At 38.4% G+C, this 26207-nt stretch overlaps 1 protein-coding gene across 5 annotated transcripts in view; it reads left to right on the top strand.

Annotated features, from left to right (window-relative positions):
• Positions 1-26207, top strand: part of pitpnm2 (phosphatidylinositol transfer protein, membrane-associated 2) — a 60990-nt gene that overhangs the window by 6310 nt on the left and 28473 nt on the right. For 4 of the 5 annotated variants that reach the window (XR_003936982.1, XM_030150965.1, XM_030150963.1 and 1 more), the window contains exons 1-2: positions 16420-16766; positions 25927-26141. Coding sequence is in view for 4 of the 5 variants with exons in the window: in XM_030150965.1 (XP_030006825.1) it covers positions 16689-16766; positions 25927-26141 (293 nt within the window). In the remaining variant the exon portion in view is untranslated. Of the gene's footprint in view, positions 1-7021; positions 7064-16419; positions 16767-25926; positions 26142-26207 lie in introns of those variants that run through there. The other variant, XM_030150962.1, reaches the window with a different exon arrangement.

Raw genomic sequence — 26207 nt, 5'->3', positions numbered from 1 at the left:
GGTGCTGCAAAGCTATCTTTATATTCATTCCAGCAAAAATCAAATGGATTTCTTCAACGCATTTTAATTCCTGCTTAATTTGTTGCGTTTTATAACTAGTTACGTCACGACATTTGCACATATAAGGTCAAGACTTCTGATGAACATTTCTCTGAGTACGACATAATTGTTTGTCAGCAGCAGCGGTTGTAGCCCATACTGAAAATATGTCCAGACTTGGAGCTGATTACCTAAAATGTTCAGTTGTTGGTTGAACGGGACAGAGCAGCACAGCCAACAACCTGGAGGAGGTGGGGCAGGAAGTGGCTCATTTAGATTTAAAGGGCCAGCGCTCAAAACGACTTTTCTGGTGTCATTACTCAGAAATAGGGTTGAAGATGGACCTGTGGAGTTGAATTAATGAAGGATTCAAAGCCAAGCATAGCATTTACAGTTTATGTAGACCACAGGAAAATGTTTTAAATGCATATTTCCATTTAAAAAAAGCTAAATATCACTCCTTTAAAGGAGTTGTTGCAGCGGAAACATGTCAGTCACAATCATAATTTGCTCATTTAAATCCATGTTAATTTTTCTTCTGACTGCATTAAGCTATGGTGTATGTGTTTAGCCTCTGACCTCAGCTGTACTATATCTATGTAGTTTTGGTGCAAGAATGTTTATCAATATGAATGGTCAGACAGACCTGTTGAGTGGGCAGTTGATGCACAAGAGAACAGACACCAGTGTTTCCATATTTCCAGTGTATTCCTGAGTGAATGAAATGCGCATCACTTATTGAGGTTGTGGCAGGTGCTCTGATAGCAGGTCGCACTGCCCTATCAGCACATCTGATATGCACAGAGGCCTGTTTCCTCCCATTTCAGCTTCATCGTGCATGATTTTAATGTGTGTGGTGGGGAGGGAAAGAAGATGGAGCTCCACAGGATCTAATTATGGGGCCAAAATGATTAGGTTTGCTTTAATGAATGCTGTTAGGAAGTAGCCACTGCAGAAAGAATGAGTCATAGTATTGATTGCCGCCCCCTCCTTCACTTGTGCCTTCTCACCAGCTTACTTCCTCTTTTCTACCCTCCCCCCTTACACCTTCCCCCCTCTCCCCACCCTCTCCATCTATCCATCCATCTTTTCCTTTTCCTTCCCTTAACCTCGCCCCTAAAATTCATGCGATCCCCTCATGTCCTCCTGTCTCTTCCTGGAACACACCAGATTTTTCTCCCCCTACTCCCTAAAGATCAGACAGACAGGATTTAAGGTGAGGCGGCACGCAGCCAGGCCGAGGGTTGCATACCAATAACGGCATGACTTGTTCTGTGCTACAGTCTTGATGAAAGAGGGTGGAGGAGGAGGAGGATGATGGGTGGTGGGGAGCTGGGGAGGGGGTACCGCTTGTCACGAGATGCCACGTCATCGCAGTGTGTGGAATCTATTTTTAGCAGGGTAAACAGAGGGATTCCAGCCCACTGATCACGGCTTCACAGTCAGGACGATGTGGTGGGAGGCTGGAGACACTCTGTAGCGTGGCGCTGGATGTGAATGAATGACACTTCTATTAAGCCCTGTCTGTCTGCCTTTGCTGTCACTCCCCTCTCCACCCACCGCCTCGGCCTGTCAGGGCGAAAAAACTGCACCACAAATAGACCAGCGCTCTCTCTGTCTATCTGTCGTTTTCTCTTTCTCACTCTGTTACACATGCATGCACATATGCTCTGTCTCCCTCATATGGAATAACACGCATACAGAGCAAGCTTTACATACACTCACAATGTCAGCTCTTAAAGTGGCCATTCACATGGTGTCCTTGGAAGAACGCGTTAAATATAGACTCATACCTGCACCAACAGGCAGCGTGAGGTCCCCAGTTGGTCTGTGTCAGGGTCGTGTGAGACAAAGGTCAAGGGGTTTTTGTTCTGAGAATCTGAAGCGGTCATGTCCGGCCACGTTTGCAGTGCTTGTGTTGGGCACTTACTCTAATTAACAACCCCCGGGCTTTGTCCAAATCCAGCCAAGCAGTGTATCCACATTAAAGATTTAGATGTGCACACACATATTCAGAGCTATAGATGAGGTAAAGCACCCTACTTACTTGATACTTAGAGCGTCACTGTTAGTTAAAAGTAGCCTGGGTTTCCTGGTAGATCCCCTCGTAACTGTAAAAAAGGTTCTGCAGCAGCTCAGGCCCTTTAGTACATGTTATCCCATCAGTCTCCTGTGTCTCTCTTGTGACAGACAAATAAGTCAGAAAATGACAAAAAACTCTTTTAACCCTGTAAAGTTTGAACCATTAAATCATTGACAGAAAATTCCAGTTCTTTGAAACTGGGGCCTTTATTGGTCCTTCTGAACAATCAAAACATTTTTTTTTTTTTTTTCAAATATCAATTTCCATGTATGAGTTTCAATTTTGTATTGTATTTAATACATCGGGTCTCAATGCTCAAATGTTATTATTTTTGAACAAACAAAAACATAATATAACACAAACATGTCTAACAAATTGGTCTTTCCTTTTCAAAATCGGCAAAGTTCTGCCTCCTTCCTCATTAATGACAGTCTTGTAGTGTCACTGGAAAGGCCTCTAGTAAATGAATTCCTCTGCCCTGGTGGATTATCTGTGTATTGCATGTATCTAATTGTATGCATCAGGTTTTTCAAGAAAAAAATATCACACTGATCATGTAGGGGGCTTTATAACTCATGTATCAAATATGATACGTTTGGTGTTATAGGGTTAAGGTTTTGTTTGATGAATCAATTTGAAATATTTTTCTTTTTTGTTGTTGTTACATCTTCCCACAAATGAAGGTCTTCATCACACATGTGCTCTAAATCCTTATCTTTTCTGTAAAAAATATAGCCAGTTAAAATCATCGTATTTCACTAATGGACAGCTCATTAATCAAGTGCCCACATTTTTAAGTCTTGTAGATCAGTAGAGCTAATTCCCAGTAGTGGCAAAAATTTACTGTCGACTAATCTTAGAAGAGCTGTTTGGTGACAGAGCCAAAAGTATTATCAAAAAGATAATTATTGCTATAAATGTAAAATCATTTTTGTCTTAGGTATGAAAACTGATTTGTTGAGGAAACTGGATGATTAAATGTAGTCCTAAAGTACTTTTAACCAAGAATATACTAAAAATCTCAGATAAAAGAGGTCAGTGTACCTATAATGTGTTCATTATTTGCGGTTACATTTATTTTCACTGTTATAAGTATCTTGAACATTATATTACTCAACCCCATCCTGAGTTAGTGCTGCTGACTTGTCAATTTTTATCAGTAATAAAGGTAAAACACTATCATCTGCATATACATGTACACTACACAGTGCATTCAATTAACTTTGATAAAAAAGTAATTAATCCATGTGCAAATTATCAAAGTCCCAGGGTAGTCTCCTGAAGCACCTCCTATTGTCAAGCCTGGAGCAGATATAATACAAGCAGAGTGCAGGATTTTTTTGCTGAACAGTATTCAACGCCAAGGAGTCGTGCAGCAGTGAGTCATGTCTATATGAGGCTTAATATCTTAAACCAGTCTGCACTGCAGTGACTGGACTATGCCAAACATTTTCTTGAAACATATTTTATCAGTAAGGTTACTGGTCTCATTGAAAAATACTTTGTCCACTTATGTTACTATGGACACATGGTAGTTTATTGTCTTTGTCTATGGACATACGACTTGTTTTAGGTGATTAAGGGCCCATACAGAGACCATAACCTTTATCATCTTTTAGCTTGATGTGACACTGTAAAAACAAATGATCGTGATGATTTTTAAATTAGTTCATTTGATATATACTACTTTTTTTTTTTTACTTTATTTTTCTTATTTTACTACAAACATGGTTAAACATACATAACACAAATAGCAGGGTCAAGAAGTCACAACTTACATAGCAAAAATAATAAATGAATACATAAATTGATATGCATTCTCACACAGTGTAAATGTATATATATGTATAAGTTACACCTACTTAAGCAGGTTTAAGCAGGTAGCACTTTTGAAGATATATGCTACTTTTATGCAGAACATTAGCAAATAAAACCTTGTAAATTCTGGATTATTTGTGTGTGTGTGTGTGTGTGTGTGTGTGTATGTGTGTGTGTGTGTGTGTGTGGGTGTGTGTGTGTAGGTGTGTGTGTGTGTGTGTGTGATACAAAATCATTCAGTAAACTCAGCATCACATTCAGACAGAAGAGATGTGAGTAATCAAGATATGGATCTTTAGTCTTAACAGATGGTTACTCTCTGTGACAAATGAAAGTAGGTGAAAAGACCCAGTGTCATTACAGGGTGCTGGTGTTGTGTGCCACACTGGGCTTGGCTGGGATCAGCTGCCTGGAGCTCAGCCAAACGGTAATGGTATTGGTCCAGAGAGTGGAACTCTCCCTTTTATGTTGGGCCTTCAAATCTTTTAGCTCAATTAACAACACTGTCATCTTGAGCTGTCCCATTGTTCCTTTGTCTATATCTCATTAACAGCAACATCCCAGTCGTCTTGTTTTGTGTAAGTAAGAAAATACAGGTGCAACACTTCAGATTTATACCACCAACCAACAGCTCTACATTTACTTGACCTCCAACCCAGTCATTTCCTTCATTTTGATACTATGTTTCTCCACAACAAACCACGTTCATTCCAGTGACCTTAAAGCCAAGGTCATAAATGAAGAGAAATTATATATTGCTAGAGAATTGTGAGTCACTGAAAGAGACGTCAAGCTGTATATGAAAACCAGGCTCATAGAAGCTGGTATGTGCTGAGGCTGCTTCTCTAAAATAAAAAGCCTCCACCCTCTCCATGGCTCTGCAGGATGGAAAGTAGCCTGTTACTGCACACCTCGTAGAGGGTTTTTAAGGCACACATTAATATAGAAAGAAGAAATATGACTCTTTTTATGATCATGATGCTGTTGTTTATCACGACAAAATTAGAGCTGGTTGATTTCAGTGCATGGGTGTACTCTCCATAAGCAGCTCCTTTATTATTTTTTTCATTTATATTTTATTATTATGATATAAAAATGCAGACCACATGCAGGAATTTTAATATGTATGACCATAATAAATCAACACAGTGCATTAATAAAGAATCAAAGGAAACATGAGCAACTACTTCCAAGAACATGTACATCTAGATAACAAACAGCAACAAAAATGCAACTTATTTATCATATAGACTACAGTATATTTCTAGAGACTGAGACCTGCACTGCAAATGAGATTTTAGTAATTTCCCTAAAGCAAAACAATTTGCATTTTGGAATTTCCCCTTGTGGGACTAATAAAGAAATGTTATTAAATTGGAATACTCTAGCTTTAAGTATTGTATGATGAAAAGGTTGTTCAGTTTTATATACTGTGCTCAAAATGTTTCAAGCAAAGGAAAACACACAGACACATTTGGAAAATAGCGCAGTGCAGTATTTAGCAGAGTTACAAATGGTGTCCATGTGGAAATGATTTGGGTCAACAATGGATCATGAGTTCTTCAATTCTACTAGACTAGATATGGACAGCTTGGAAATGTAGTTACATAATATAAAAAAATCAGCTTCTGGTACAACACAGTTCCCAACACCAACTTCAGTGTCCCATATTGCACCATTAGATTTAATTTTAGATTCAGATTTATTTATTTGACATGGACATAACTGTAGATTGGAACAGCAACAAACACTTGCGTACAACAGGGGGACAGGAGGCACGAAAAAAGGGTAAAAATACAGATACAAATATAATACAGGCAATGACAACACTTTAGTCTAGAATAAATTATCACATGTAAGAATAGTGTTGTTTCAGCTTTAATTTAACACCTCTATTAAAAACATTATCTCAGTGGGTAAGCAGATCCACGGTTTTGCTCCATTAACATGATGGGTTCTTCCTGATAAATCTGAAGCAATTAAGATTTGCTTTATTTGTTTTCAGATAATATTGGTTTGTTTATTAAAACATATTTTTCTGTTTAATGATCTTTTTTTTTTTTTTTTTGCAAATAGTTATCAAATCCTTCAAATCCTTTATGTGCCTACTTTGTACATGTATTGTCATAGTTTGATAGAAAATACATAAAAATGTGAGTATACAAACAAACTATTTGTTCTTTGTTGGAACCTCGTCACCCTAGATGTCATTGTTTTCTAAATGTAAAAATCTTGTATAATGCTGTTCCTCCTAGAGATCTTTAAATATTCTCTGTTTTTTTTTTAAAAATCTAAATCAAGTGCAGGCATAAATTACAGGATCTTACACCAGATTAGTCATTTTCCATTCGCTCACTGAAGCTGCAGTGCACAGGTAAAGACAAAGAGGCACACAGTTACGCTCAGCTCCTCTGCCTCCTTCAGACAGTCATCTATCGTCATCATTTACCTGAAGGCAACAAAGCAGAGCTGTTCGGGAAGCACTGCAACTAACCCCTGCTAGGAGCCCCTCCACAATCCTGCTGCTCCCCCCCGTACACCATCATCATCACCACCCTCACCTCCCCTCCAGCCCCCACCCACCCTTTGCTGCCCTGAGCTAAAAATAGACCGTCCTCTCTCATCACCCAGCTATCACATCAGGGCAGTGTTCACTCTCATTTGTTGTCCACGCCTCTTCTTATGTTGTGTTTTGACAGTGTCAGCTGATAACATTAGCCGTGCATGGAGATGTTTGGCATCCATACAAAGGAAAGACTTGTAGCTAATTTCATACTGAGAAATTGGAATTGAAAAGAGATTTAGTTTTATGCTCTGTTCTACTTTTTCCTATGTGAGAGAAGTCAAGCGTTTTTTTTTGTTTTTTTTTTTTTTACTTTGCTTAAAGATTGAGGAAGGAAATTATTTCAAAATGGAAAGCAGAAGATGACTTCTGGTATTTATGGAGTGTGAACATTTTCACAGTGTCCTCTTTCCTACAGCTGTGTGTTAGCTCATATGCTCTCAGTTATAATTGCACATGCCATTAAAACAGTATCAGGACTTCAGCTGCTCACGGAGTCTTATGTTTCCCATTCACAGGAGAGAAGAAGAGAGGAAACCTCACTAGGAGATGGACTGCAGGTCAGTGACAACCTCCTATCTTGTGTCTTCAGTTTCTTAATTTTTTTTTAACCTCCTAAGACCCACTGTCCACATTTGGGGACAAGAGTTTCACAATGTTATACAAAAAAAAGAAAAGAAAAGAAAACTGTCCACCACAAAGGACATTCCATAAAAAATGTAAAAACTGCATCTGAAAAAACTTGCATCATGATGTTTCCAATATAGGCACTTATTTCATAAAAAACAAAAAATCTTGTACTTTGCTGACATGTCCTGGGTCTTAGGATGTTAATAGATAAGCAGTGTAATTATAAATATTTGTCTGAGCTGACAAGAAATCCAAAGTGATTCATATAAATCATTTTGCAGAAACAGTCTCTGTGTAAATATAGCAAAGTGCTGGGAATGCAACCAGGCACTTGCCCCAGAAGCCAGCGTAACATCCTGACAAATTCTGTTAGTAACATCACAGGAGCTGACATAACTAAGGCTGCTGTTTAATATGAACAAGATGAGAAACAGGAATATCTGGTGAGGAAAGCTGTGGTTGACAAGATCACAAATTAACAGCTGCGATAACAGCAGATGTTCAGGTTGCAGAGCTTTGTGCAGCGGGACTGTGGTGTTTAGAGCACAGGGTTTAATTCTGTTAGCTGTGTTCTGCTGATGCTCAAATAAAGTGGGTCTGCATGTGTGTGTGCAGGGAAGGGCACCCATCAACAAGTCATTTCATTCAGAGGATGTGCTGTATATCACTGCAGCTCACTGATAAAACCTGAAGCTCGGAGCGGTGAGAACGACAGACTGCTCGGCTGCTGCACAAATCTCAAAGCTCATCCTCATTCGCAACTTCAGCCTTTTGTATGACAGCAAATATAATCCAGGTAGAAGTTCATGATCTGCTGCTGTAAATGTTGCCTCAGAGTCATATGTTGGGTTGAAATTGAATCCAAGGAGATAAGACAGATTAACAAACGTGTCTGGCTACAGGTGGGTTAGTTTTTACCTCAAACATACCATCATGGTTTACAGGGGCATAAATGCACCCGGTACATGTTGTGTGGTTGCACTCAGTCTTATCACCCAGCACTAGTATGTAACATATACCTAGTGTGTGTGTCTCTGTGTGCTTGGTTACTGTTAACTTGCGTGCACTGGGGCTTGGTGGGTGTTATTTGCAAACCACAGAAATGTAAATTAGGTTCTCCTTAATGTGATCAGTGCAGATGAGGCTTCATTTAAATAACAGACTTCTTGGCTGCATCCTGTTTGTCTGTGCTTTCCCCATACTGGGCATCTGGCTTATAGTACTTTGAATACTTCACATATGGCTCACATTTTTGCATAACACACTTCACTTGTAATCCAATGTGCTGCACTGTCCAGTGTGAACAAATGTAAATAGATTAGAGCAACTGTGTTGTAGTAGTGTCCCAGCTGCTGTCTGAAATACAAGTGTTTGTAAAGAGTATAATTGTACTCATTTACTAGTCAAAAAGATAAACCTGTGTTCACACGGCTCAGCTGCCTTATTTAAATTCAATGGACAAAGCAGGTGAGCAAAACACATGGCAAGAAAGGCGTGCTGGTCACGACACCCTACAAATAGATGCATAATCATCGGAGCAGGTGATCTGCCACTGGGAGCACAGATGAAAGGGATTCATGCACATGATTTCTGTGGCTGTACTGCGTGTCACGGTGCACCTCTATGTGACGTATCAGCCCACATTGGAGTTAAGGCATAAAGGATTAAGGAGCATAGGTTTGTCAAGATTTTCATGGTTTGGGGGGGTTTCATCATGTTGAATGTGCAGATTGTGGCAGTCTGATTTATGCTCATTTGTTGTGCACTTTGTTCATTTATCAGGTATTTGTTGTTAATCTTGATCACAGCGTCCTGTAGATGAAAAATGATGCCGTGCAGGAGCAGAAAGAGAAAAATAAAGGAAGACAGAAAGCCAGAGAAGGCAATCAATCTAGTGGGCTGCACCACTGACTTGCTGCATCACAACAAACTCCACGAATCAGGCTACAGCCTCATTGGTCTCCATGGTAACAGAGCTTCCTCAGTCCTGAGGAGGTGGAGACAGCGAGGGGAAAAGGGAAAATAGAATAGAGGTGGCGAGGAAGGGGGGAGAATCAATACCTTCTTTTATTTCAGAGTGAGGATTTAAACAGCGCGTTTGGGGGAGCAAGCTGGTGTGGATTGGTTCAGGAGGAGCGACAGCAGACAGACGAGGAGCGGAGGCAGGGATGGGGTGGAAGGATGCCCGGGCTGCGAGCCCTTTTGCATGCGGGACCAGGATCTGCAATGGCCCCTGAGCTCAGTGGATGAGTTGGGTTGAGCTGTGCTGAGGTGTTTTCTTCTTTGAGGTAAACATCTGCTTTCTTATGCTCATATGAAGAAAAAGAACCCACAGTAAAATATCAGGGTTGAAACATCTAACGTAGCCTCCTCTCATTCTTGTAACCCTCAACTGCAATGTTATGACAACACAGGTAAATTAGACGGTGGCAACATGGATGCCTGTCTGTTCGAGTGTGGCTCATGCAGACTGATGCTAATGGAGGACTTTAGTTTGAGGATCTGCAGGTGGTTTCTGTCTGAGATGGGAGCGAGGCTGCTGAGCCACAAAACCATATTTTTGCCTGATTTGTTTGTACGGATGTGACTCTTTTAACAATGAAATGAGTTATTGCAGCAAATCTTCAGCTGCCTTCATCTGTCTTGTGAGCGAGCAAAGTGCACATGTTAATATTCATGTTGAGTGGTTGAGATGTACTGCATGCTCTGGAGCAGTGGAGGCTCATTTAAGAAAGCTGCAAAAATTATTCAGTGTCAGGGTGGAGCCTTTTTTTTGATACTGTAAATATTTTGTCAGTGTAGAGCATGTTACTGGTGATCACCTTCGCCACAGGTCTGCACTCTGCAGCATGTTGAACTCTACATTAACTGTTACTATGTTGTTCTATCTGCTTATGTGAACAAGACCTGAAGTACGCAACAAGAGCGTACAGTACAGTACTTGACTCATAGTGTTTAATGAAATGTAGAGAAATGATGCTCACTGTGTCACTGTCTGTTTGTGTGTTATCTGATTCATTCAGCATGTGGATGGATGTGTAGATATAAAGAACTATGTGTATGTGTGTGTGTTTTATGTACGTGTACATTATGGATGTCAAATAAAAAGACAAATCCTGTCAGAGGATCGTGTTACTACAGCAGCGCTCATGTAGCTGTTCTAACAGCTGAAGAATTGAATCAGAAGCATCCTAGTGCATCACACTGATCTATTACAAGAAGACACAGTTCTTTGGCATCTGCCTGAGAACAATGCACAGTGTGACAGATTCATATGGTTCATAAAAACTATAGAACTTGTGCTTATGTTGATTTTATTGCAGAATAAATAGATGCATGCTCCACAAGATGTTAAATCAGCTTTGATTTTGACTGACTATACATGACTCATACATTAAAGGGGCACTCTGCTAATTCTACATGTCAAGTTTTCACCATGAAGACGATGACTCAGACGGATGGACATTTACTGAAGCTCTGGAGAAAGTGTACACCTCTCCAAGAGGATGACATGTTGTTTTAAAGTCAGAGCAACAAACTAATACAATACCACATAAAGCCCTTTTTCATATGTCTGACTCCATGACATGATCATCATTGGTTAGTCCCTTTAAAACTGCATTTGCAAAAATACATGTTTTAAGTGTGGCCTCCTGTGCATCAGTAAAATGACAAAAAAGGATATTATATTTAATATTATATCGTGCTGACAGCCTCTTGAAGTTGGCTCCAAAAAGTCCAGGTACCATATGTTGAATTTAAAATATACAGAATCTAAAGATACAGTTTTTTCCAGGCGTCATTGTGTTCTCATTCATTTATTTGGACCCTGTGATAAGTTTTCTGGTGGTCTGTCATTCAAGTACTAGTCTTTCTTTTCTGCCGTGTCAGGTTTTGACGTGTGATGGACAGTTCATTTGCCTGCCTAGTTGGATTTTATTAGATTTTGTTTATTGAATATAATATACTTCCAGACTGAACTGTTGTGATTATTACATATTATACACATTATTAAACAACAGTCACAGAGCACCTCTTTTGCTCCTGTAATGCTGCCATTTTATTCAAATATAGTCACCTCTGACTCCAAAACCCACTGTCACAGTGTCTGTGTCAAGGCCATGATACTAGTACTGAATATTGGTTTCTGAAAATACTTCAAGCAACCTAATCCAAAAAACTAAAACAAATACACCATACTTATACAGATTTTCAGTAGCAGTAGGTTCTAAAGCAACAGGAGGATTTTGTTATTATTATTATTTGCTATTATTAACCTCGATGAAGTGAAATGCATTATGATCTATGTTTTAACCTCTGCTACTGGAATTTTTTCCAACTTCAATGAAGTCAATTATAGACCCCTATAGTATAGTGCTGTATTAGGACATACATCTAAATAATCCTAATGAATATAAATGTTTGCCTGTAGTGTTTTAAGAGAGAGCTTTGACATGCCTGCTTAAGTGTTACCCATGATGTGTATGGTTTTAACAGAGATAATAAATGTATGTAGTATGTGTGCGTAGGTGGATTATATTTACCTTGTTACCTGTAAAGGGCAGAGTGGTGCATAAATCAGCAGCTCAGAGATAATTGGTCTTTGCTCTTGACATTCAGACTGAGACACTCACAGTCTGCATGGTAGGATGGTGCAGAGGTTTTGAGTGTTTGGTTTAATGTCTACATGGGTGGAGGATTTTTCAGGAGGTGGGTTGAGCTGAAAGTCCGCCTCTGGGAAAAAGCTTCTGGCAGAGGCAGCGCTGTGTTTAATGGAGCGGAGATGCTTCCCTATGAGCTGGTTGCCTCTGTGGCAAATTTGGTGCAATTTAGCTGTAGGTTTTCACAGCCTGCCATCATACGGGGCTTTGATAGAGGGCAGCTGGCAGCCAGGACCCTCTTAGTGCCACAGATGAGGCACTTTGTTCTCTGTGGAGGCTGAGCAGAAACAGACAGTGATATAGGTAGTGAGCTCAATCAGGGAGCTTTTGACTTGACGGGGAACGGTTAGAAAACGCCCCAGCAGGAAGTGAGGAGAATCTTCTGTTGGCTGTCGCTGCTGATTGTGAAGATGTTTTCACACTATTGTGACGGTTTACCTCATCCAGCAGTTTACAATAGAAGCCAATCATCTTTCATGTTTTATTCCTAATGTCATAACAAGAGGCGGGAGCTTCATCAGTTGTAGATTACAGCAGATAGAACAGTAGAGGGACGAGACAAAGGCTAAAAGCTAATTTCCTACGTGCTGTGGTTTTGTAGCACTGTGGGAGATTGGCCATTAGCTCAAGGCATCTTTGTTCTGGTCTGAACCCAGCAGTGGACATTCCCAGTGTAATTAGAGAGGAGGGGGCCATGTTCAGACCCTGAGAGAGATGGAGGGGAGAGATACCGAAGGATGTTGACACGAGGCAAAATTACATCACATGTTGATAAAGCAAAGATAAAGTTTGTTATTGGGGTACATGAAATAGAAGCCTGCGGTCGTCTGCCAAGTCACAGCATTTTTAATGTGCTGTTTCCAGGCTAAGTGCTCAGCTTATTAGCATAGGCCAGAGTAAAACCTGTGGCTTGTGTTGCCAGAAGGCATGCAATATGAATGTACACTTGAATACAGAGTATACACACACTTATGTTACAGACACCCTGGATAACATGACACTATGACTTAAAAGTCCTGCACTCTTAACTAGGTCATTAATGAAGTCCTAAACAAAATACTGGAAGTACAGAGTCCATCAGATGTGCAGACTAAGAATCAACAACAACACAAGCCAGGAGGAATGTTAATGTAAAAACGAAATTTTGAAATGTTACATATTCTGAGTATGAAATAATGACTGTAGTCAAACACTGCAGAAAATACAGTCCAATTATTCTTAGACATGTATATTAGCAAGACCATAATGATGTACAGTATCTTGTTAAAAATTACAAATACTCATAGTATTTTGAAGAAAACATAAGGTCCCAACAGTAGAAAATCAATCTAATTAAAATACAAATAGTTTTGATTTTAAAATTGTAGAAGTCTATTGTAAATGAACTGAAGTTGATCATTTATGACATCAGTGACAGACAGTAAAGATGTACCTGATCCATAATATGTCACATGGTTCATCCACCAACATGTTTTATTGAACAAGTATTTTAGTTTAATATTGTCACAGAATACACTCTATCAGTATGACAGTTGCAAAGAGATGTAGTTGTTAAAAAAAAAAAAAGAATAAAACAATCTAATTGATTTGACTAAATTTGACTGATTTCTTTCCTCTGTGACAATAAACTCAAAGTTGTTGCTTGTGTACCAAACAAGACATTTGAAGACAATATTCTAATTTTTTCACTGTTTTCTGACATTTTATAAAGCAAACAATTAATTGATTAATTAAGAAAATAATCAACATAATAACTGATGATGAAAATAATAGCTGTTAGTTGCAGCCCTCATAGTTGTGAATGAGCTGATAATACAACTGGGATGCATGTCCTACAATGAAAGATTTTCTCAGAAAAGTGGAAATTAGTATTGAAAATTCTCTTTGTAGCTGAGTAAATGTTCACTATTTAAGAAGTGTGATATATAAAATATAGTTCATAGTTGTAACCTGGGGATAAAAATTTGTCTTATTTAAGAATTAAAATGATGTTAAATACATTTGATGGAAACACTGCCCATCTCTGTTGACACACAGAGAATGATTATTTTAAGGAGAAGCTGACTTTTTTGACGTGAATGACTGTGTTTAGAGTTGATATGACACAGTTATCAGCGATGTTACCGTAGGCACCTTGTCTTTGTTTCTGCTGGTGTAAGCTTCAGTTTACGTGTATGCAAAGCCTCTTTTCCAGTGAATGCTGGCTACTATATTTGTTGTGCTGACTCACAGCTCTCTTAGCTGATGGAGGCAAAAAGCTTCATGCTCTGTTTCCCTGTCTGTCTGTTGTCAGTTTTCATCTGTCGCTGTTTCACATTTTGCTTTATGGGGATTACTGTCTCTGTTTATAGCAGTTCTTCTATGGGTCAAGGACTCATTCGTCATAGGATTCAGGGAGAAATGCCACTGTTGTAATTGTATCAGTGCACAACCCCCTCAGCACAGTAAATAAGGTCATACATTACAACCTCTGGAGTGCAGCTCAGATCTGAATCTCCATTCATAGTGGAACCAGAGCATGACAGCACCTGTAGTGGACGGTGTTTTATGCAGAAATGTTGTTGGGTACTGGAACTCTGGATCCTCTCTGGATACTACTTTATGTGACCTCCTCTTTTGTGCACAAAAACATACAAATTTAGTACAAATGATGAATTGAAAAATGAAACAGGGCTTGGAGAGGTACAAACAATTCACAGTTTGAATAGAATTTTTATTTACTGAATTCAGGATAAAACATGCTAAAAAGATTTCATTATTTACACTGTATAAAAAATTTATATGTGCAATATTAATGAACAACAATACCAAAAAACGATACTTGTGAGGGTGTCAATGCACATTATTTAAAAAAATAAATAAATAAAGAATACCAGTGGTAGGCAATGACTGGAGAGACAGTTTAATATATCAAATAAAAATGAAATTAATTCACTCTATTTCTCAGCTCTGATAAGAATTCTTACATTTCACCCAACGGCTGAATAGAATATCACTTACAGTATTAGGTTATTAAGCTTTTAACTGGTTATCCTTTATTTATTTTCAGGTATAAATTCATTAACATTAGTTTTGATAAAATGGATAAATATCTCATAACTAGTAATGGTGAGAAAAGGTTGCATGGCTTTGTGGGAAACCCCACTTTTCTACTATTTTCTACTATATGTTTCCTTCAAGACATCTTATTTAAAGCGGCACCATCAGTATCTTTTTTTTTTTTTTTTTTAATTAATAATGGAAATAAATAAGGTAATGCAGAGTAAAAGGTGCATTACCGCCGCACACTGCCTGCAGCAAATGGTACACAATTTTAGCAATTAGCCATTTAGCATTAGTATTAAGCAGCTTTTAGAGCCAGAAGCCTCCCTATGGAATTGATACTGGGGGAGCACAAATATTTGGAATGTGTTTGCACTTACAGGGGTTGGACAAAATAATGGAAACACCTTCACCTCAAGATGATAATGCCCCAATCCATACAGCTAGAATTGTTAAAGAATGGCATGAGGAACATTCTAATGAAGTTGAGCATCTCGTATGGCCGGCACAGTCCCCAGACCTCAACATTATTGAGCATTTATGGTCAGTTTTAGAGATTCAAGTAAGACGTCGATTTCCACCACCATCGTCTCTAAAAGAGTTGGAGGGTATTCTAACTGAAGAATGGCTTAAAATTCCTTTGGAAACAATTCACAAGTTGTATGAATCAATACTTTGGAGAATTGAGGCTGTAATTGCCGCAAAAGGCGGACCTACACCATATTAAATTATATTTTGTTGATTTTTTAAGGTGTTTCCATTATTTTGTCCAACCCCTGTATATCCATCAGTTATATGGACTGAAGAAGATGATAGTGTGTCAGGCATGTGTGTATGAATCTAATGATACGGGAGGCTTGAAAGAGAATAATAACAGAATATAAAAAAAGTAAAATAAAGAATGAAATTATTATATTATACACCAGTGTGTGTGGTTAACATTGATTTAAGTGTCATGATCATCTGAAAATATGGTAAACGTGGGGTCACTGTGAACTTCCTCTTGACTCTCATATTTCCCCTCCTGACCTTTACATCTGTTACAGCAGCTCAACCAAACACACATAACCTAACACTGCCCAGATGGACGCACAGAGCTGCAGCCATTAAACATAAATGCACTTATATACACTTATATGAGAGCAGGCTTTCTCTGTTAAATTAACACAGCATCAGAAAAGCAGTCCTCGTAATCTGCCTGAGATTAAGTAGCCATCGTCATGTGACCTCTCTCGTCAGTGTCTGTTCGTTAGCGGTGGTTCGTGTTTACCTGGTTTCAGTCTCACACTTTGATTGTTCAGATTGATGGATGTTGATGTTGGCCAAAGGCACATTGTTGATTTTTTTAGGGAGCGGCCAAAGCATCCCCCTTAGACCTACAGAGTGTGTAGACAGAGTTGGGATTTAGGTTGCCGGGGGATTTCAGGGATGTTGCTAGGCCACTGGATTACCTTGTAACAGATCTGTAGGAGGGCTTGAGGACACACACAGGAAGTGTTGTCTTGTGTATGGGACGGGCGGGGGTTAATCCTTGAGACAAACATGCCACCTCCTTCTGTGGTTTACAACTAAGTATTGCATGACTGATATCTGCACTTTCTTTCTTTTAAGTAGGAAATAAAGGAGATTTCAACACATGGGACCATCAGAAGTTGATAAAGGAGAGTTTTTTCTTCCAATGTGCTCACTGTCAGCACTGACCCACTGCGTTTTCTTTTCTCACAGGTGGGAATAACCTGTGAATATCCTGGCTTTTTGAACATGTTGCTTTGAGAGGAGCAGCCCAACCTCTTCCACTCCCTCTCTTGTGGACACATATCGTACGCAGAGACGGCCCGATTCAAGCACAACCATGCTGATCAAGGAGTATCGCATCCCCATGCCTATGAGCGTGGAGGAGTACCGCATCGCTCAGCTCTACATGATCCAGGTGAGTAGTTTTCTTCAGACAACCCCACTGTCCTCCGATAATGAAGAAAAATCATTAAAAACGAGCTTCTTTCTTCTCAAATGGACACGTTTTAAGAGGCAAATCAGTGTAAGTGAAAATACTCAGGTAGACAATTAGTCAGTGATTTAGTAACATGTTGAGTTCAGGTTTGGGTGAATGCAGCGAGGGCAGGAGTTTAAAGTGTCATCATATCATACTGTACCAGAACAAGAGCACCAAAGAGCATGGATAAAGGGTCAAAGGGGCGGTGTTATTCTGCAGACCAGCTGGTGCTCCATATGCCTGTGGATTGTGTTTCATGTCATAATTTCTGCACAAATAAACACTCATACATAATAATATAACTGAGGAAGCTCTCTGACATAGATGGGGCTTCGGGTAGAGAATAATGTAGTGGATAAGTTAACTTAGTCAGTGGAATAACCGGAGGAAAATGTGCATGTAACCCTTAATAGGGCACTCGTAGAAATACTCTGAAATTCAACATGTCAACCTTTGTGTGTTATTGAAAGACATAACAAGACTTTATTACTTTTGTGAAATTTAAAAAAAAAATATATGTATACAGGGTGGGGAAGCAAAATTTACAATTAACATTTAGTTGTTTTTTCTCAGCAGGCACTATGTCAGTTGTTTTAAAACCAAACATATATTGATGTCATAATCATACCTAACACTATTATCCATACCTTTTCAGAAACTTTTGCCCATATGAGTAATCAGGAAAGCAAACGTCAAAGAGTGTGTGATTTGCTGAATGCACTCGTCACACCAAAGGAGATTTCAAAAATAGTTGGAGTGTCCATAAAGACTGTTTATAATGGAAAGAAGAGAATGACTATGAGCAAAACTATTACGAGAAAGTCTGGAAGATACTATTAAAGAAGAATGGGAGAAGTTGTCACCCGAATATTTGAGGAACACTTGAACAAGTTTCAGGAAGCGTGTGAAGGCAGTTATTGAGAATGAAGGAGGACACATAGAATAAAAACATTTTCTATTATGTCAGTTTTCTTGTGGCAAATAAATTCTCATGACTTTCAATAAACTAATTGGTCATACACTGTCTTTCAATCCCTGCCTCAAAATATTGTAAATTTTGCTTCCCCACCCTGTATATATATTGTTATGTATAAAATTGAGGTCAATGAAGTCACCATGTTTGGTTCCTTGCCCGTAAGTGGCAACAAAAAAAAAAATTCCAAGAAGTAAATATAAAAAATTCAAGAGAAACACATGCAAGGTGAAAGGAACATGTATTTTAGAACATTCAAACATCACTTTTAGAACATTAGACCAAATCTAGACACCTGTCAATATCCACATGATCCCTTTGAACATCATCCCTTACATTAGTACCATTACTTCATGGTACCTAACAAAGCAGGTACACTCACTGTTCATGCAGAGGTGGACCTTACAGACCCTGTAGACCACATTAGACCTGAGATTGTTGACTAACTCTCTTCACTGGAACTTCTGCTGGCAGTGGCTTGTAATATATGGAAATTACCAAGAATAGTCATTTACCCGATAAAGGGTTAAGTTGGGTGTTTTTGGATTGTAATGATTTATCTTTTGTTTTTTCTTTAAGAACATAAGTTATTCATGTTTGAATCTAAATGCCTGAAGTTTATGAATACATAAATTCCTAGAAATACATGATAACATACATGATACAGGATTTTGGCTTTAAATATGTAACTTACAAGAGGTTTCTGATTATTTGATTAAAACATTAAGCAAATCAGTGCAGATCGAGCGGTTTAATTATTCACTGACTACTTTATTCATGACTCCATCAAAGAAAAAACTGAATTGCTGTTGTTTTACCTCATTTGTAAAGTTTTTTTTGCACATAAAAATCCCCTTGTCCTCTCTCATCATTCTTTCCCACTTATTTTTTTTTATTGAAGCAAACAAAACATCCAACCAATAGGACAATCAAATAAGTAAATAAATAATGTTTCACAATAACAGAAAATACTTTATCAAGCACTGACTAAGGTTAGTTTGTTCCAATACAAGTTACTGCTGGCCGCTCATTGCCAAAATAAAAACTAAGGGTGGACTGTTGCTTTACAAACTCATCTAATGTTCTTGTAATAAACTGGATAACCTTTCATGAGGGAAAATTGATAGTAATTTACCGAACCACATTGATAATGTTAGCACTCACACATGAAACCATACATAGCGTTGAAAGGTGTGCAGCATACAATATGATATTCAGCTTTTAGACCGGACAAGGAGTTAACACCAAGGATGCACAACTTTGGATCCATAATTATTTTGAAACCAAGAAATGTTTAAAAAAAAATCTCCACTTGAAGAGCAGAGCAGAAAAAATGGCTTGTTTTAAAATGTATTGACTTGTAAGTGTGATTTATTTGTTCCTAATCCTAAAACAGGCAGTGTGTTTTAGTGTGTCTGTAACATAAGTTTAGTTTGAAGTGCTTTGGTTTAATGTCAAAAAAGAAAGAACAAAAAAAAAAACTTCAATGCACCTTCTAAACCTTATTTTTGATGGAATACAGTATCGTATGCACACGTATGCCTCACACACATCCACTGACGGACCCCTCCTCCTGCTCAGCGTCACAGCTGAGTGCTGGCTGCCATGGCAACCGGTGACATCAGCTGCAGCATGGCAGTCGCTGCCATCATTTGTTTGTGATATGGACGAAAGACAGGGAGAGACGTTGAAAGGGCGGGGCAGAAGGAAAGAGACAGACATGATGGTGGAGCTGGCATCGCCATGACAACGCCACACTGCCAGATATCTGCTAATTCAGACACACTTTAGGATATATATGCAAAACTCATGTATAGTAACACCAACACCTCTTACAGAGACAAACACTGTTTTTTTTTTCATTACCCCAAAAAATAAAGGAAATGATCATTGAATAGTATTTTCAGTTTAGGATTTGTGTTTAAATAGAATAACCTGATAGGAATGAAATCCAGGTAGTCACTACATTTAGAAATAAGAAGAAAATACTGCGGAATATGAAAATACCTACCTTCATTCTCTCTCTCTCTCTCTGTGGAAAAGATTCAGTGTAGAAGGATTGATGTTATTATGCTGCTTCATGCCCTTTTGAAAAAGTAAGGCCAACATATCACTGTTATTGGAGCTACCATGTTGCACTGAGTACATCAGAGTAAACAGTGATTAAAGCTGTCACTCAATCAAGTTGTCATCAGTTTCATACATTTAATACATTGCATGCATACAGTAATGTCAAAAATATCACACATGTGAAGTCTCTACCTAAATAATGTTAAACTTACAGTGTATGTGATGTTACAGCTACACCTGGACACTGAAAAATCTGTTTTCTTTTCTTTTTTCAAGATTTTAACTTTGTTTTGATCAGGAAATGGGTACCACACAGAGACTTTAAAATAGAACAATTACAAGCTGCTATGGGCCATTTTTCTGAACTGGTGGATCCTGGTCTAATGCGAAGGACCATCTGTTTTCTTTTGTCACATGTCACATTAAACACTCTCTGGCTGTCTGAACATGTTAATTGGGCAGCCAAGAGAGAGAGTTTATAATAAAGTTCAAATGATGCATAGTATGTTATTGTTATTAGTATATGATGACATTTTTTACATTTTATATTTATGTTTTGACATTTGGAAACTGGACCCCTTTGTTCCCTTGGTCAGTTCTGTCTTGGAAAATGTCCACTAGACTTTCACCTGGTTAAATAAAGGAAAATAGAAATGCTAGTTGCAAATTGAAGCAGAGAGCAGGAACTGAAGTTGAAAAATGTCTGACTAACAGTGTGTGTATGAAATCTGAGCAGGCGGTGATAACACTGAAGCGTGAGCTCCCAGTGTTGCTTTAGTAGGACTGGAGTCCTGAGGAGTGTACCCCTGGTTTATGCTAACCTTGTGGTGTCACATAAATTATTCAGGAACAGCTCAGCCCGGCAGAAACGAGACCCTCAGCAAAGCCAGTCCCATTATAATTCCACAGACGTGGTCCACAGAGTGTCTGCACTTCTCAAATTGGATACGAGCCCTGTTTTTTTTCCACCCTTTCCTCGTCCACCTCCTTCTCAGCCTTTCACACTCGGTTCTCTGCAAATTGGCTGAAGTGTTTAAAACTTTCCTGTTTGCCACTGCCAAGTCACATTTGCTTTTATTTTACATTTTTTGAAATGTCTAGAAAAATCTACCTTGATATAAAATTCTGAAGATTACTCTGCAGCCTTTGCAAAGGCTCTGATTCATCTCCTGTAGATCTTTGGTTGTGAAGCCACAGCACTGCTTTTTAGTGAATTCAAGGACTTCAGGACTCCGTACTTTATATGCTGAGTCTTTCCTCACCTGCTTTCGCCTTCACATTTCCCTAGAAACTGCAGTTTCTCTGCTTTTATCTGACTCCAGCACAGGAGGACAAAAGAAAGACACACTAGAGTCATTTACAGAAATTACACAAAAGAACATCTTATCGGTTTGTAGAATTTCCCTTGAATTTCTATTAATCTGTCTGTTAATAGTTCCCCTTTAACCCAAAAAGACCCAAACATCCACCAGTAACCAAAAGCATCTTCTGATCTATAATATTTAATAACTTTTGAACCACTAATTCTATGAATACATGTATATAATTCCGGTAAAATGCAGTTTCTTATCAGACTTTCCTTTTTGGACGTTCAGAGATTCTGAAGTGAATGTGGAAACATTGTCATTTTCTGCAGCATTGATTCACTAGTAAAACACATAGTTTAGCAAATTACAGTGGTTGTAGTCACTTGTTTTGACGTTTAGTTAATGATATATTTTGCTGAAAAGGTCACTTTTTCTTCTGTTTTTGCTGTTCTCATATAATAACCTTTGAATTTACTCTGAGTTTTTATGAACATCTACATGATCCGTAAATGAAATGTAGGAAAATACCTGAGTTTGGATGAAAAGTGAAAAACGCAGAGGATAATTATAGTAATAAAATGTGACGAATCACTTGATAAAGGTCAAATGTAAAGAAAAATTCATTTGGAAAACACCACAAAAATAGTTCCAGGTCTTCAATAGTTAAAGACTGGTTTATATCCGTCCAGTTTATTGGTTTAGTCCACTGTATACTTTCTGTACATATACGCGTATGTGCGCTTGTACGATTTGATGACAGCTGAACACTGAAACATACACCTCAGCAGCAGACGCGGCAACCTTGATCCAGAAATACTTCCACTTTTGTTGAAGTTGCACTGGAGGAACTGAAGGTTATGTTACAGTGAGACTGACCCTCCTGTACAAACACTGCTGACTGCGGGGCATCACACTGACAGCCTGACTAGGGCCAACTTTAGCCTGCAATCCTGTTCTTATTGACAGTTGTCATTAGACTGTTGTGTAAGAGGCCCAGTGTTTCTCAGAATATCTATGTTGTTTTAGAAATGACCCATAAACCTGGTCACACATCCATAAACCTTGTAGAAATGCTATATAGTAGATACTTGTGCTCTTTATTGCTCTGGGCTCTGAGATGTGTGTCATTAATACAGATCCTCTGTGCTCTTTCGCCGGTGTCACAGCAGAGGGGACGCAGACGCAAGGAGAGTAATTTAAGGCCCTTAGCTCCTCACCTAAATTACATTACCTGCTAGATTACAGCAATTTTCCAGCTGTTTGCCTCCTCTGACCTTCATTACTGATATCACCTCCCTAAAGTCTTGAGGAGAGAGAGCTCTGTGTTCAATCTGAGCTCTCGTTCTTGACCCTCAGCGCCCCACTCCTGCTGTTAATAATGATCACGATGATTTGTATTCACACAGTGCCATACCTTGACCTCCAGCACATTACAATGGGAGGAATAAAATAGATTTTCAATCATCTGTTTGGCACAAGGATACAGAGACCGGGACTGAATCACAGTAGCCTGTTGAACAAAGATTTTAGGATTTAATTAATTCATTAAGTGATTTTTGGGGTTTTTTAAATGCGGTGAGCAGACTGCAAATAAGGTGTTTTGGCAGTGGTGATACAATTATATTGGCTCGCTGTTAAAGGATTTGTGTGTTCTGCTGTAATTATGTGAAGTTTGTGCTAAAGCTGGTCACTTGTTGACCTCATCTGACTCCATTTCTAAACCAACAGCAGCTATTACTGCACAATGCTGTTGCTATAGAGAAAAGAAAAAGGCACTTGGGAGTGAGCATATGGATTTCTGCAGAAAAAACAACCCAAGTCCTTTCCATATAAATCAGTGCACAGGCTGTTATCATGTTGGAGGTAGCCAATACAGTTGTTAATATGGGAATGGAGTTAACTAAGGTCAGTAAATGACTCTAAAGCACAGAGGCGTGGGCAAATCGTACATATTGAATTGAACCTTTAGAGAAGATGATAAGGTGAATTGAACCTGGAAACACCATGATCTTCTGCAACATTGATTCACCAGTAAAACTTATGTAGTTTGATAAATAACAGTGGTTGGAGACCCTTGTTTTTATGTTCAGTTAATAATATGTTTTGTTGAAAAAGTCCCTTTTTCTTCAGTTTTCTCTGTTTTCATATATTAACCTTTGAATTTACTCTGAGCTTTTATGAACATCAATATGATCACTTAATAAAATTTAAGAAAACATCAGATTTTCACTAAAGAATGCAAAATGCAGATGATAAATATATTATAAATGGTGATAAATCACTTTGGGAAGACTAAAAAATAATAATTTGGAAGTTAATATATAGTAAATAGGTATAGGTCTTTAAGGGTTAAATACCTCTGTGATGGTGATTTGTACCATGTACAGTCACATGTAAGGGTCAGAGGCAGGATTTTCCCAACTTTCATTTAATCCCACAGAGTTCATAAAAATGCAGAACACAATTTAAAACACATTTGCAAATATAAGGCATTAAACCCAGTAAACAAAAGGTGATATATGGTGGTGGCCAAAATTATTTGAACACTTGGCCTATTTAAGAGGTTTCAACTATTTTGTTTATTTTTATTTTTATTTGGCCATTAAAATACCCATGAAACCAATTAAATATCTACAAAATCATCATTATGCTCATAGAATAGAGCCATCATAAGGAGATGTACGTCATTTTACTACAAAAATCAAGGCAAGCCTATTTTACTGTCAAAGTCATACAATCATGTTCCTTCACAGAAGAAAACAAATTCATTGTGTGATCCACATCAGGTGTAATGATGATTAAACTGATTATGATGTGAGTCTCAGGACAAAACTATCTGATTCTCTTGAATGTACAAGGCCTATCCTGCTCATTATGTAAATATTAAGGTTAAAAGTGGATAAAAACAGTAGGACTCATCTGATATTGTGCTCATAAACATTAAAAAGGTCAATATTTTCTAATCAGTCAGGTGTTTTAATAACTTTGGCCATCACTGTAACTTTTGTAATAATTCCTGACATATTCAGAGACTCAGGGACATATCATGTAAGCTGTAGCTGATAGCCTCTCCTGAATCTGCAAATCCTGAAGAGACAGACTTTAGTTTCTTATAAAACCAAGCATGCCATGTGTTTCTTCATGTAACATGTGCTATGACCGAGCCGACAGAGCCTCTTAAGTAGAAGTGGTGTGTTTATAAACTGATGGTGTAATCCCTGACTCCCTTTGCGGAGCTGCAGGCTAATACACAGCTCTGTCTTACAGGATCTGTGGGGTTGAACCATCTGCTGTCTCTTATTGGACCATGTTACATGCTGTGCTGAAAGGGAAATCACTGCTTTTACCTCCTCTGCTCACTGAATTTCACTTACAAGAGCATGTTTAAAGTCTGTTAGACCTAAAGTCATCAGTAAAATTCAACACTTAATAGAGTTTGGATAATTAAGCACTGTAGGAGTGGAGTTATAGGTTTTAAGAGGATCTGAAACAGAAACAACCAGATGCAGAGTCGAAGTAAGAAGTGGGACGTGATTACACAGATTCAAGGAAAAGCAGTTTGCGTTTTCTGTTTGGCAGCTTCTTTTCTTTCCAACTCATCAGTTTCCTCTCTTGCTGTGTCATCCAGCTCTGTGATGGAAGTGAATTTCACAAGGTTAGACAGCATAGAACGAGAGAGCGGCGTGCTGTGTAAGGACAGCACAGGTTTAATTGAAGACAGAGGAAGGAGGAGGATGTGTGTCAGTGGGCTGTCACTGGATGAGACACTAAAACACTCCTCAACTGCATGTTTTATAAAATAATCAGTGCTGAGGAGATGTGAAGTACATACTGTTTGCATACTGATTCTAATAGTTCAGTGAAAAATGTGCAAGTGTATTGTTAGTTTACTGAAAATCCCGATTTTGGGCCTTAAAAAGAAAAGAATGACTTGTTTTGATATTTTACCTTTGCTTTTCTACTGTTTTTGAATACTATTTGACCAAATAAGAATGTACTAGTTAGACAATTATAATTACCAACTGTAGTCATATTTGGTTATATATTGTTACATTTTTTCTTTTTGTTTTACATATGATGAAATGCAGCACTAAGTGATACCAGATATTGTATGAAGAGGTTTGAAATGACTGTAAATGCACAAGTACTTTGTTAGAGGGGCAGAAAATATGAGATTGCTCTTCTTTCGGCTCTTTTTCACTCAAAAGGAACTTTACTCAAAAGGAATATTTGTCTCAGAGCTACCAGATCGACTTCAAAACGCTGTCTGTAAATTATAATACACTCACTTTTCAGGTCCTTTCTAGTGGAAGATTTATAAATCTATTGTATAAATATACATAAACCAATATATCTGTGTAATAACACTTTATCAGATACATTGAAAACATCAGCTGATTTTTACTTCTGTCTTTTGTTTTCCAATTCTCCTTAATACAGTATGTGAGATTTAAGGCAGTTAATATCTGAAGAAAATAATTTCCAAAAAATGGTAGACCAGTGTGAACAGCTAAATTATTATTTGGCCAAAGGCTGTTGATAATAGAATCTCACAATCTGTTCATTTTTAGTCCAACTACCTACAGTATGAAGAAGCTTATAATTTATAAAGCTATGCCTTTAATGCAGTTTCTCCAACACTGTCAATAATGTAAGAAAATGTAAGACAACATAACACTATCACAGACATTATTCATATTTTATCTCTCGTCCGTCTCTCTCCTGTCATGTTTTTGCCACCCTGCAGAAAAAGAGCAGAGAGGAGAGCTGTGGCGAGGGCAGCGGGGTGGAAATCCTAGAGAACAAGCCTTACGAGGACGGGCCCGGAGGTTCGGGTCAGTACACACACAAGGTCTATCACATCGGCAAACACATCCCATCCTGGTTCTGTGCCATCCTGCCTCAGGCTGCCCTTCGAGTGGAGGAGGAGTCCTGGAACGCCTACCCCTATACACGAACCCGGTGAGACTCACTAAGCAAATGATGAAGAGGAACTCACACAGATTTGAAAAATGATGGATGGTCATT

Source organism: Sphaeramia orbicularis, chromosome 12 (genome assembly GCF_902148855.1).
Source record: "Sphaeramia orbicularis chromosome 12, fSphaOr1.1, whole genome shotgun sequence".
Classification (NCBI taxonomy): Eukaryota; Metazoa; Chordata; class Actinopteri; order Kurtiformes; family Apogonidae; genus Sphaeramia; species Sphaeramia orbicularis.
Note: the sequence above shows the minus strand (reverse complement) of the source record. Positions and strands in the feature narration are given on the sequence as shown.